The 12,643-nt window shown below is 39.7% G+C and overlaps 1 protein-coding gene across 6 annotated transcripts in view; it reads left to right on the top strand.

The window, feature by feature from the left end:
• cobl (cordon-bleu WH2 repeat protein) overlaps nt 1-12,643 on the top strand; it is a 67,426-nt gene that overhangs the window by 4,559 nt on the left and 50,224 nt on the right. For 5 of the 6 annotated variants that reach the window (XM_039805841.1, XM_039805843.1, XM_039805844.1 and 2 more), the window contains one exon: nt 11,269-11,463. In XM_039805841.1, coding sequence (XP_039661775.1) covers nt 11,276-11,463 — 188 coding nt within the window. In that variant the 5' untranslated portion in view covers nt 11,269-11,275. Of the gene's footprint in view, nt 1-9,568; nt 9,735-11,268; nt 11,464-12,643 lie in introns of those variants that run through there. The other variant, XM_039805842.1, reaches the window with a different exon arrangement.

Raw genomic sequence — 12,643 nt, 5'->3', positions numbered from 1 at the left:
TTACTAGAACTCCTTTTTTTTTTAATACAGTATATTTGCGGGACATGAAAAGCCTCTAACTTGAACCTGCTCCTCATTAAATGTTTGGTCTGAGTTGGAGCATCTTGTATGGTAATTGCATTTAGACAAGTGTACTTATAGTCCTCTCTAAAGTCTGCAGCATACACAAAAGTCTTAATTAGCACACTGGCGTTTTGCTCTACCTACACGTCTGGGCCTGGTGTTCATGTGTGTGTCTGCCTATATGCTTGTTTGTGTGTTGAGTGAATTTTAGTCCAGAAGCCTCTGATTAATGTGGTTTTGGTACATGCTCTTAATTATCCACTCCCACCGAAGTAATAAGGAAGCAACAACAAAAGAATAAGTGGAGGAACAATTAAGAGGGAACTGAACTGCTCCAATAAACTCTAAATTCACCGCATCCCTCACTTGTGTTTTTTACTGTATCTTTAAAGTGTTTTGCTAAGCCTAATTCAGAACTTTTCGGTCTTTTCTGGAGACAATATCATGAGTGACGTCAGAACCTTGGTTCATTCCCCAGTGATGATTAGTCACCCACACCCTGAAGTACAAAGAATAGAAAAATAAAAAAGCCATGCCACTCTCAATGTCCGGATTTGTGCTGCCATCTGCCTCACTGTTTTAATTTTAGTTTAAATGCATCTGTTGCTTGTGTTCGCCTCATCTGTGTCTGTTCAGTTTTAAAACTCACCCACAGGAAGACCAGGCTTGCAGATTTTAAAGATAAATACAGTATGGGGTTACAAATAACTGTCCGTTTATCCTGAGCACACACCCAGAGATAATTATTGGCTACCAACTGTTCTGTTTTCCTGTGTGCACTTCATGAGCACTGTATGTAGAGGAATATCAACACCAGTTGCTAGCTGCAGTGTACATTCTCATTAATGTGAAGCTGTGCCCACTGGACTAAAATGTCAATCTCACCCTTTGCATCGTAATTTGAATGTCATGTGTGTGTCTGTCAGTCAATGCAGTTTCTTAAAATAGCCTAGTACTCTCAGAGAGAGACTAGGTATTGTAAGATCATGTTATCCCCTAGTTCTGTGTCTTTTCCTGCTGGCATCTCAAATAATGGGAGATTTTGAGACAGATGCAGACACATCATAAGATCTCCACCCTATTCTTCACAAAATCTTCTCTATTTAGAAGTTTAAGGAGGTTCATGTGGTCAGCCACTCGCTCAGCCAAGCTGACTAAGGGAGTTCCCGATTTTTTTTCTGTTACTTGAACGCTATACTGTATTTACTTTTTAGCAAAGAGGAACACGGTTTAGTGTTTGCGGTCACATCTGGATATTTAGGGTTATTTTTAAATTTGACTCCTGTGAAAACTGAGATAGGCAAGAGAGAGGGTATTTAAGGCTATGCGTTGTTGGCAGGAGTACAGTATATCTGCATTCACTTTGCAGGCCGTCCTGTTTTAAATAGAGAGGGTGTGGAGGCAATGCTTCCACATGCTTGTTCTGCACGGATAGAAGCTTGACCAAAGTACACACTGAACGTTTTAGATCAAAAGCATACACTATAACCATTGCTTAATGTATGGGTTTAATAAGGAGTCAGTGTATAGTAGAAATATAGCACAAAACTGACTGATACAACTTATGGTTATTAAACCTTGTTCATGTATGATTTACACATGAGATAATGTAGTTAACATCTTAATTAAGGGCTGAAAGTGCTACCCTTATTCACAATCTCTTGGACTAATGTGTTTACAGCAACGTCTCGTGTGGTTAATGTTCTAAGTAGGTGTTTGTTATAAGGACAGGCACAGTAGGATTAATTAATGGGTCCTTGGTCTGTGCACAAATCAGAGCAGTTCAGGTCACTCTAAATGTATTTACTCCTAAGCCATGCCATGATACATCAGAAACATTTGAGACATCTAGACTGGCTTTATTTATAGATTATTGTGCTCCTTGGCCCCGCCACATTATCCACCCTTTTTTTTTGTGTGTGCTGTTTGCCAACCTCTCTCCTTGGGTGAAAGAAAGCTTTGGCAGACGCGCCTTTAACAGCAATGTTTGCCCTTGTGTATCAGTCTCAAGTGTGTATCAGTCTCAAGTATCTGTAGTACAGCGTATCTGTCTGTACTGTTATTATGCAGCTGGTACGGACTGCTCAGATTTATTTCTGGAAGACTGCAGTCATATGTTAGTCACTGTGGTATGCGGGTTTGTCAAAGAGGAAGACAGACGGACGGCATGTGTGTGTGCACAGATTGGATGGGCTCCTCGAACACTAAGTGACGTGCCATAGCAGCGGTATCGCCTGATAAGGCAGAGGTGGCAGAGTGCACTTTCACTTGCACAAGTTGTGATGGTTTTGCAAGTGTTAAACCCTTTAGCGCCACCACTATCTCGATTATAGAGAAAACAAAGTATAGCTATCAACTTTGTGCCACCATGTCAGTAATCGGCAACAGATGTCATTTTTTTACGAAATCATGGTGGCATGGCTGTGTGGTAAAAAAGCAAGCATATGCAAAAACTGGATTCAGTGGTGAATACCTCATTGAAGATATTTTAGACATAATTATTGTGTAGATTTCCACGGATCTGTGTTATATTTCTTTCGAATCAAAGGATCCTGAGGGTGCTTCTAAACTGTGCCTGTCTGCTAAAAAGACAATATCTGTTATACAAGTGTTTTTCTTCTTGTTTCTCCAGCAGGAGCTCTCTTTAATTGAACAAGCAGCTTAGGGAATAGGGAACTAATTATTATTTCCTGCTGTTTTGCTTTTACATTCCATCTCTCCTCCCTTTCTTCCCTCATGTTGGACTCCACCCATCGAGCCTTTTCTATTCCCTTTACAGTATTGTTGCTCTCCAGTCATATGGGGCTTTGTGCCACCTGAGATTCCCTCATCCCTCCCTCTTACCAACCTTCCTTAACCCTCCTTCCCTCTGTTCTTCCTCTACTGTGGGCCTCTGCCTGTTTGTTTGCCACCCACAAGCTTTATGTCTGCTTGAGCTGGTGCACGGTGCACAACAACTCTCTCTCTCTCTCTCTCTCTCTCTCTCTCTCTCTCTCTCTCTCTCTCTCTCTCTCTCTCTCTCTCTCTCAACTCTCACTCCACAAATATCTGCTTGCACCTAAAAACAATACTTAATGCTGTAAATGCTTGTATTTATCTCCCATTATGAGATTAATTCTGAAGTTAGAATATGTATTCATTAGGAAACACACAGGGTTGCACACATGGTTGCTCAACTGTTAACTATGGGATGCAAAAGGAATTATCTCACTGTTTGAGTGCAGAGTGGCCTGATTTTTACACTCCAGGATGGCTGGAGATGACTGAGATGTTAAGGAAAGAATGTGAAAACGTTTTTGGCAAAGAAGTGTCAATCATATTTGGCCAAGGTCTCCAAAGGGAAGATAGACTTGCTTTTTCCATCCGTTATTTTTGGAGAATTATTGTTGTCTTGCAACATGTCAAACGTGTCAAACTGTCACCGCGTGCCTCTGTGTCACTGGTCACACACAACATGTAGTCATCTTGGCCACAAGTGGACAAGATGACTACATGTTTCAAGAGAGGACAGGAGGAGAGGATGGGGCGGGGTGCTGTAACAGTAAATGGATTTCTCTCCGTTAAGTAGGTGTGACACAGACACTCCGTGATCACCGGTTGCTGACTTAACCTGAGGTCATTGCAATACATCAACGTAAATCCCTTCAAATAACTGGAAGGAGTGTAAGCAACCTAATTGATCCCGATGAGTAACAATTCATTTAGCACCTGAGGTGTGGTGTTTGTATCTCCCTTGGGTCATTATGTTACTGTTAACTGACTGCACTCCTGTTGAACAGATGGAGCCGAGCTCTAACCAGGTTGTTTTGATAGGGGTAGAGATTTCGGCGCTTGATAATCAGGTGAACCAGGTTACAAACAGCCTAACTCTTTCTCCATTGATACAAACAAAGAGTTGGGATTTTCCTTAAGTCTACCAGAGCCTTCAGACAATTGAAGTGAAATGATTGCATTTGTTATTATTGGGTAAATTGATAAAACAAGGACAATATAGGACTTTCATGAGTTACAATAATAGTTTCGGCTTTTGTGACCACCTATAAATGAGGTAGATAAGCCAGTTACTACATATGCAAACTAACATGGAAAAATGGGCACATACTGTGAGATACATGTGAGATAGATTTGTCCACATACCATTGAGTGAAAAAACTTTTTATATATATATATATATATATATATTTATATTTATTTTTTGGGGGGGGGGGGTTTCCACCTTTTTATTTTGATAGAATAGTTAGTTGAGAAAGGGGGGAGAGAGAGAGAGAGAGAGAGAGAGAGAGAGAGAGAGAGAGAGAGAGAGAGAGAAGACATGCAGGAAATCATCACAGGTCAGATTCAAACCCTGGACCTCTGCGTCGAGGCATAAATCTACAAGTATATGTGCGCCTGCTCTACCCACTGATCCAACCTGGCCTCAAGGTCCTTTTATTGATTTTAGATTTATGTGATGAGTTATGTTAAAACTAGTGCTGTCAATCGATTTAAACATTTAGACGCGATATATCGCATGATGGTCTATATATCGCAATTTTTTTTATCTGTTCTAAATATATACATTAAAAAAGAGATTTCTTTTCGATTTTTTTTTTTTTTTAATGCTCTTATCAACATGGGAGCTGACACATATGCTTGCTTTATGCACATGTTTATTATTATTGCAACAATCCAAAACAATGACAAATTCTCTCTAGAATATTCTCCAGAATCACCTCAAAGGGCTTTATAACTGAACTTGCCATTCAAAAAGACCCTTTTCTTTATCGATTTCTGCTCAAGATTTGGTTCTGCTACCCATTCACAACATTACTGCTGCATCACTTCCTGATTTCCCAAACTACGGACCGGCCCGAGGGCCGCGTTAATTGCGTGTCAAAAAAAAAAAAGAGTGCCGTTAAAAGGAATTTGTGTTAACTTGTTATTATCACGTTCATTTGGACAGCCCTAGTTAAAACCATTTTTGTGGAAGGGTGTTTGTCAAAATCAGACTCAGCAGGTCATTTCATGTGTCACCTGTGTCTCCTACACCATACATGCCATCCATATGTACTGCATGTAGGCTGTAGGCTACCTACATATGCAGCGTTGTTAAAGGTTCACTATGGAGCTTATAGACCTCTAGTAGCACTATGGAGCTGTTTTTCGATGAGCCTTTGATGATCTCATGCACGTGCACAAGGACCCATGTACTTACACGTGGGCACATGGGTGATACACTGTTCTACCAATGGTTTCACACACACTATTCCACTAGTCAGACTATCTTTATCATTGAGCCAGTTTACTTGGCATTGCAGTGGGGTCGTTTTTTTGACCACATGGCTGGTAATATGAGCATCCAGGCATATGCTGAATTAGGTAGTTGTGTGCCTAGCAACTGTACACAAATGCTTTACTGAGCTCATATGTCAGTCTTTCAGCCTCTCTTTCTATCCTTCCCTTACGTTCTGTCCTTGCTCATTTCTGTTTCTCTCTCTCTGGGTCATTGTGTGCGTGCGCCCAAAATCGACAGCTGCTACTAAACGGAGCTCTGCTCTCTTCTGCAGTCAAGTGGTGTAAATAAAGGTTGCCATGGGGACCCCATGACACCCAGAGGGGTATGCTTGCTAGGTAGCAGGACAGTGTATGTGAGTGTGAGGGGAGTGGCTCAGGGTCCAGGATGTGTATCATTCTCACTGTGTCCAATGCACAACAGGAGGTTAACACTCAAGTGTGCTCACATAGAAGTGTTTGCGCTTTCACGTAATTGGGTGGGTGTGGTCTTGAAGTGGGACATGCTTGCTTTGTTGATGTTTCTCCTGATGCATCTCCCAAATAATATTCTGTGTTTTTAAGGTATGATCATGAACTGACCATTTGTATATATTTTTGTATTTATTTAGCAATATGACATAATGGAGCATTAAAAATCGAATTCAAACATAATCATCTGATGCAGGTAAAGATGCTCATTAAAGTTCCACAAGGTTAAATTCAAAGTTTAAGGAATTTACCAACTGCTTTGAATATAGAGCTGGACATCTGTTTGACAGGAAGGAATATATCTGAAACACCAGTCTGCTCCTAGCTTTTGGAAAAGGTTGGAAAGGCAATAATGTGGCCTGTGTTTGTGTGTGTTGAAGACAGCCAGCCTTTGGTAGAGTCTTTTTACTTGTCACTACAGTTGAAATCTTGTCATTTACAGTGTTTATGTTACTCAAACAATGTAATTGGTGGTGTGTATAACACCAATCCTTTATATATAGACTTTTGCGTTCATCCATTGTTAATATTCTCAGAATGCAAAAAAGCATGTCATATAGAATGTAGGTCAGTCGGCCCTGTGTTTTTGGCAATTAATCTGTTCCGTTCCCAGTTGGTTGTCTTCATTAGAGGATAGTGGCTCATTGTTTCAGTGATCCTATTGTCTGACACTGAACAGACTCTCATCTGACGTGATGTCCATTTCTCTGTCTGGCTGTCTATCACAGTTACTGTCTCCCTGACTGACTTACTGACTTCATGAGTCAGTGTGGCACTGTCTGCTGCCTTAAATTATAGTTTAATTTACTCCATTTATATCCACAGCAGACTTTGTTATTCAGAGTGGACCTGTCTGTCTGTCTGTCTGTCTTTGTTTTTCACATGCAGTCTCATTTGTAGCATTCTATACCATTGCATTGTAGGTAACAGTAACATACTGACTGACCATTGGTCATACCATACTGGAAATGTTGATTAAATCCTTAAGAAAGTGAGTAAAATATCAATCACACAATAATTAAATGTGTATATGTATTATTACTTTTAATGCTCAAGAGAAGATTAGAAGGCAGTGGGGAAAGCAGAACAGACCACTTGTTAATGGAATTTGTTTTGGTGGGGGTTGTGCTGTCACAGCACAGTTCAGAGCATAAACTAATATATTCCATTATTTTTATAAGACCTTCCAGTGTGGGAACTTTTTAGGCCATGTTTCCATGGCTGGGATAAATACAGTCACTGACAGTTACTTCTTTCCTCAGCAAAATACCTAAGGTAGTCTCCAGTGTGTCTGAGCAGTGTTATGTGATTTAACTTGTCAACTCACAACAGTAATCTGACTGTGACGTTCATGGGTTGGTATTGCACACACGCAGCGGTGCAGTGATCTCAACAAACCTGTAATTTGAAGAGCAACTCATTTTTGCTTACATCCTGAAATCTTCTGACTCCCTTCCCATCACTCTGTGGGACCATTTTGAATTTGGGCAGTTTTCATTTTCCCCTGTATTCACACAGATCTGTGTCTTTGCACAAACACAACCACAGTCGTACTAACACCTTGATCGGGAGAGAGCATGGTTGTATTTGGGTCAGGGAGGATGTTGCCTTACGTACACACACTCGCTGTAAATGCACTTACGCAGACACAGACATGCAGCCACTCAGACTAATCTGTTAAAGAGACTAGCACACAGACTGCAAAATAGGATGACTGGTAGACTCTGTCTACCTACAAAGGGTTATAACAATCCACTTAAACATTACACTGACAGATACTGTTTTCATTTACTGGCACTAAAGGCCACGTTGGTCAGAATCTTGTTCTTGTCTACTTAGTATTTGAAAAATGTGTTGCCTCGTCTAAATAATGATTTTGTTAATTTTACACTGTGATTTATTTAGTCAAATTCTTTGTATGTCAGTCTGATTGGGTTAAGACGGCATCAGAGCCTTCCCACTTATAATCACCAGCCAGACTGTGAGTATCACTGACTTAAAGACACACTCAGGGTTTTGGAAATTGACCTGCAGTTTATTCCATTAAGAATGACATCATATACACCTGAATCAAGCATGTCTTTCTGCTAGATTATTCTCCACCATTAAGACTATTATACTGTATCATGTTCAATAATAGCTGGCAACCAGCATTATCTCAGAAGTGAGAATGCACTTCTAGGATGTTTACAGCGGCTTCTACACTATTTTATTATTATTTTTATTTTGTTTGAGCATCATTTCAATAACCTCTCTTTGCTGGGGAATACAGGATAAATCAAATTTACATTCAATGTAATACATACATCCTTTTTTTTTTACTTGCATGGACTACATTTTTGGATTAGCATTGAGTGTAGCGAGTGGTTACTGATGGAAGATATGCACAACTCACCTGTGATGTTCACAAAATAATGCTACTTTTTAACAACGCAAGCTTTTACATTATTTATATATTGTATGCCAGTATTAGCATGAAATGCTGTGCAAATTATATACTGGGGAGACTAGGATGATTTTAGTGTGTAATTATCAAATAACCAAAAGGCTATTCTTTGTTGTATTATATTTGATCTGTAGACTCCAAATTACTTTGTTGATGTTTCTACTGATGCATCTCCCAAATAATATTCTATGTTTTTAAGGTATGATCATGAACTGACCATTTGTATATATTTTTGTAATTATTTAGCAATATGACATAATGGAGCATTAAAAATCGAATTCAAACATTATCATCTGATGCAGCGGTGTGCTTGGTTCACTTTGTTGTACTGTATAGCTGCTCACATGTTGTCCTGGATGATTTTAGACCTCATGAGTCTACAGCCCCTTCGGCTGTTTAGGATGAATTCAGCATCTATTTGTTTTAAACACCTCAAGCCTAAACAAGGACTTAAAAGAGCATAGTGAAATGCTTGTTAATGCTGTTTAGTCAAGTGAAAAGAACTGAGTGGTTCTGAAAGGTCCATTAGTAACCGTGTGTGTGTGTGTGTGTGTGTGTGTGTGTGTGTGTGCGTGTGTGTGTGTGAGCCCATTTGTAACTCAGTCCCTGTAGCAGCACAGCACTTACTGCCCCCCTGTGCCGGAGCAGGGTTTCCTGCTTTTCGCTCCCTGCCGCTCCTTTACTCTCTCACTCTTTCTCTCTCCGTTTACGCTCGCTCATTCTAACTCTGTGGGAGACGAGGCTTTTCCTAAAGGAGTCTTTGTGCATGTTAGAAAGAGGGGAAAGAGAGAGAGGCAGAGTGAAATGTTATGCTGAGACAAACCGCAAGTGAGAGGGAGAGAAGGATACTAGCTGACTGTGTTAAGCCTGGCCGGGGCCCAGTCCCACAGTTCCACAGAGCCCTGTTCTGTTTACCTTCGAAAACACAGACTCACCAGAACATTTCACTAATCTCATACTTTTACAGGTCTCTAAGCTTCTCGGGAAAATCATTTTCTTCTCTTTATTTCTTGTGAGTAAATGGTATGTTTTTAAATGCACTTTTAGTCAGAGTACCTTGCAGTTAGTAATAAAGAAATGCACTGTTATTAGACTCCTGACTTAATTATGATTAATGCTGTCAAACCTGTGCCATGATGTATCCACAGAAAACCACTTTCTGCATTGCATAATAAGTCAATGACACTATATGGGTCTTTTGGGTGAGAGTTTGTTGATATCCGACTTAGCTGTTAATGGTTAACTTTAGCCAGGTTAGAGTCCACTCACTGTGCTACATTCACGTGCAATCTTCCTTCGCTGTAATGTTTTTGCCTTTACACTGGGCAGGAGTACCTTGAAGGATACTGGATAATACATCACTGGATTCAACACACACACATTCTCTCTGAGAGTGTGCCTAATCATTGGAACTGGATTTATAAACAGCCTGATATATAGAACACTTTTGGAACACTTAATCAACACAAGGACTTTTTTTTACGTGAGTTTTTCTTTTGCTATCTAAGGCCAATGCTCTGAAGACAGGGAGGGAGTGCGTACTGAAATATGTGCTATAGAATAGCTGGTCTCATTGTTAGTGGAATGAAGTGTTTGATTTCTGTCTAATCAGCTGTCTCTGTCAGGCTAAGTACAGTTTAGGTTGAGCCGAGGTCAAATGTGCATGTAGCCGCATCTCGTCGCCAGCATGTCATTGACATCTGCCACATCTCCACCCATAGGAGCTGTGGTTTGAGTGTGGTTAGCATTCTTCTCTGTTTTTATGGTTCTCTTATCAACAGATTCAATTCATGCACGGTACAGTATGCACCTGAGCCAACCAAATACCTTATGACTCGCTAAATATTGCTGCTTTAAGTTTAAATGAATGCTAACATTAAAATTTTATCAGATGGTTTCAAAACACATGGCTGTTGCAACTCAGTCAACCTAATGTTCACATTTTAGTATTACTGGGTGTTACATTGTCTGAGTATGTCTTTAAATAAACTGCCCATTAATGAAATAAGATTTGATGAGGGAAGCTGTTTTCTCGTTAAAGTAAGGCTGTTATTATGAATTATTCAATTATTATTCAGAGGAGAGTTAGGAACAGATGATCAGGGCTGGTTCATCTTGAGATCCAAAAGGATGTCAGCTCTGTAGACTATTATGTAATCTGTGCTGAGTGAAGTGAAGAGAAGAGAAAGGTTGTCACAAACAGAAACCGATCATTGGTATTCAGGCTGCTTCTGAGGCAGCAGATTGTCTTCATTAGACTGTTGTGCTGTGTAACTACGTCTGAACTCAAGACAAACCAATCACTCAGGGGAACCAAAATGATTTACATAATTGAATTAGTTTTAATAAGAATGGATAAAAGTGACTCAGAATGTGTAAATATTGCATCAGATGAAAAAGGTGTTTTGCTAAAGAAGCGATACACTGTTTACTTGACTTAATCAAAACATCATGCATCCTTGATGGATCAGATATGGTATTGATTTATGAATTGTAAATGCGATACTGAAGTACTGTGTAAATGTGAAATGAATGCCTGTTTATTTCCTAACATACTGTGTCCTCCATGGAAAAACCTAGTACAACATAGGATACTACAACAAACAACTAAATAGTTCATATTATTAGGGCTGGGCAATATATCGATGTTATATCGATATCGTGATATGAGACTAGATATTGTCTTTTTATATATTATATGGTAAGTGTTGTCTTTTCCTGGTTTTACAGGCTGCACTACAGTAAAGTGATGTAATCTTCTGAACTTACCAGACTGTTCTAGCTCTTCTATTATTTACCTTTACCCACTAAGTCGTTAAATCATTTCTGGAGATCATTTATCAAAAATCTCATTGTGTAAATAACATTTTGTTAAAGCACCAATAGTCAATCATACAATATTGTCGCAATATCCATATCTAGGTATTTGGTCAAGAATATCGTGATATTTGATTTTCTCTTTATCGCCCAGCCCTAATTATTATCCTCTGTGTGTCTTTGCCATTGTCATCACCCAGGAGAAAAATGAAGGCACGTGCCCCCCCTCCGCCACAGGTCCCTCTACCCGCCCCACGCCACATCTTCAGAAATGCTGTACCTGATGGGGGAGGGACATCAGGCATGGACGCCAAGGAGAACATGCTTAGGCCCACTGTGGATTTACAGCTAACCCTACCACAGGGATACCAGACTTCTGTAACTGAGGATGGCAGGTGAGAGGACCGGGAGGGGCACACATTACTCTGAATGTAGCGCTCCTTTTCCAATGGTTTTGGTTTAGTAGCATTGTTTTTACATTGCACTTGGCTGTAAAATGTCTTGTAACCAAATGTCTTGCTCCTGAATACTGTGTCGTTTGACTGCAAATGTCCATCCATCCATATCTACATTCAATTATTTATATCTATATCTTAGCTATTGCCTAGCTGAGCCATATTATTTTACTGTATGTTGTGACCTTTATTGGCCCGTCACCAGACAAACAGTATGAGACCCGTTTGCCTCTGTGCCAGTGGGGCCTTGTCAAGGGGTCCCATTCCAAGTCTTAGCACAAGCTTTGTCCCAGAGGGTTGCCAGACTGAAGGCTGTCCTGCTAATGCTCTCTGCCCCTAATGAGGCTCTCTCCTTTGGGGCAGAAAATCAGGGATGCCTCCCTAGTACAGAACAACAAGGTGCTCTTTTAATAACCAAAGACAAAAGACAGTAGACGTCTCTGTGCTACTTCTGACTAGTAGTAAAACGGGAACTTTCTACACTTTTTGGTAACCTTTTCAAACTGCCTGCCATTCCTTAGAACTATTTCAAAAGGATGTTAGCCATATTCTAGATCATTTGGGGGGAACAAATGTATGTTGCATTTGAGCTTCAGATTGGCTGTGTTTTTTTTCTGACACTGCTCAGTAACAACATTAGTGCCTGATACTGTGATAGTTCATATGGTCATAGGTAAGATAAGAATAAGGTGTCAAAAACACACAAATGTGTCATAATTAGCTAACAAGAAATAGTTCAACCCCCCAACCTTTACTGTAATAATTCATTTATTGTGATACAGTTAAACAAGGCAAATTCAGATAACAATACCTACTTAAAAAAGAATGTAAAAACAGTAAACAATGTTTTGTGCTCATATTTAAAAATATGTTTTTTTAGTTCAAAACATTTTTGTGGCTCTGTAGTAGGAATGATGCTTATTTTGTAAAAGTACAGATCGGATTATAGCATTACACTAATATTGTAGCCTTATAGTATACAGTTTGCTTCTCCAAAATGTTGCATTAATGTGCAATAACATCTTCAAGCTACACCATCAATTTTCATCAGGAGACAATTTACACTCTTAACTTGTTGTACCCTAACCCAACCTGAACTCCCTAAATCAAAGTTACATCT

The sequence above is a fragment of the Perca fluviatilis genome, chromosome 7 (assembly GCF_010015445.1).
Source record: "Perca fluviatilis chromosome 7, GENO_Pfluv_1.0, whole genome shotgun sequence".
Lineage (NCBI taxonomy): Eukaryota > Metazoa > Chordata > Actinopteri > Perciformes > Percidae > Perca > Perca fluviatilis.
The sequence above is the reverse complement of the archived record's forward strand: the minus strand, read 5'-3'. Positions and strand labels throughout refer to the sequence as shown.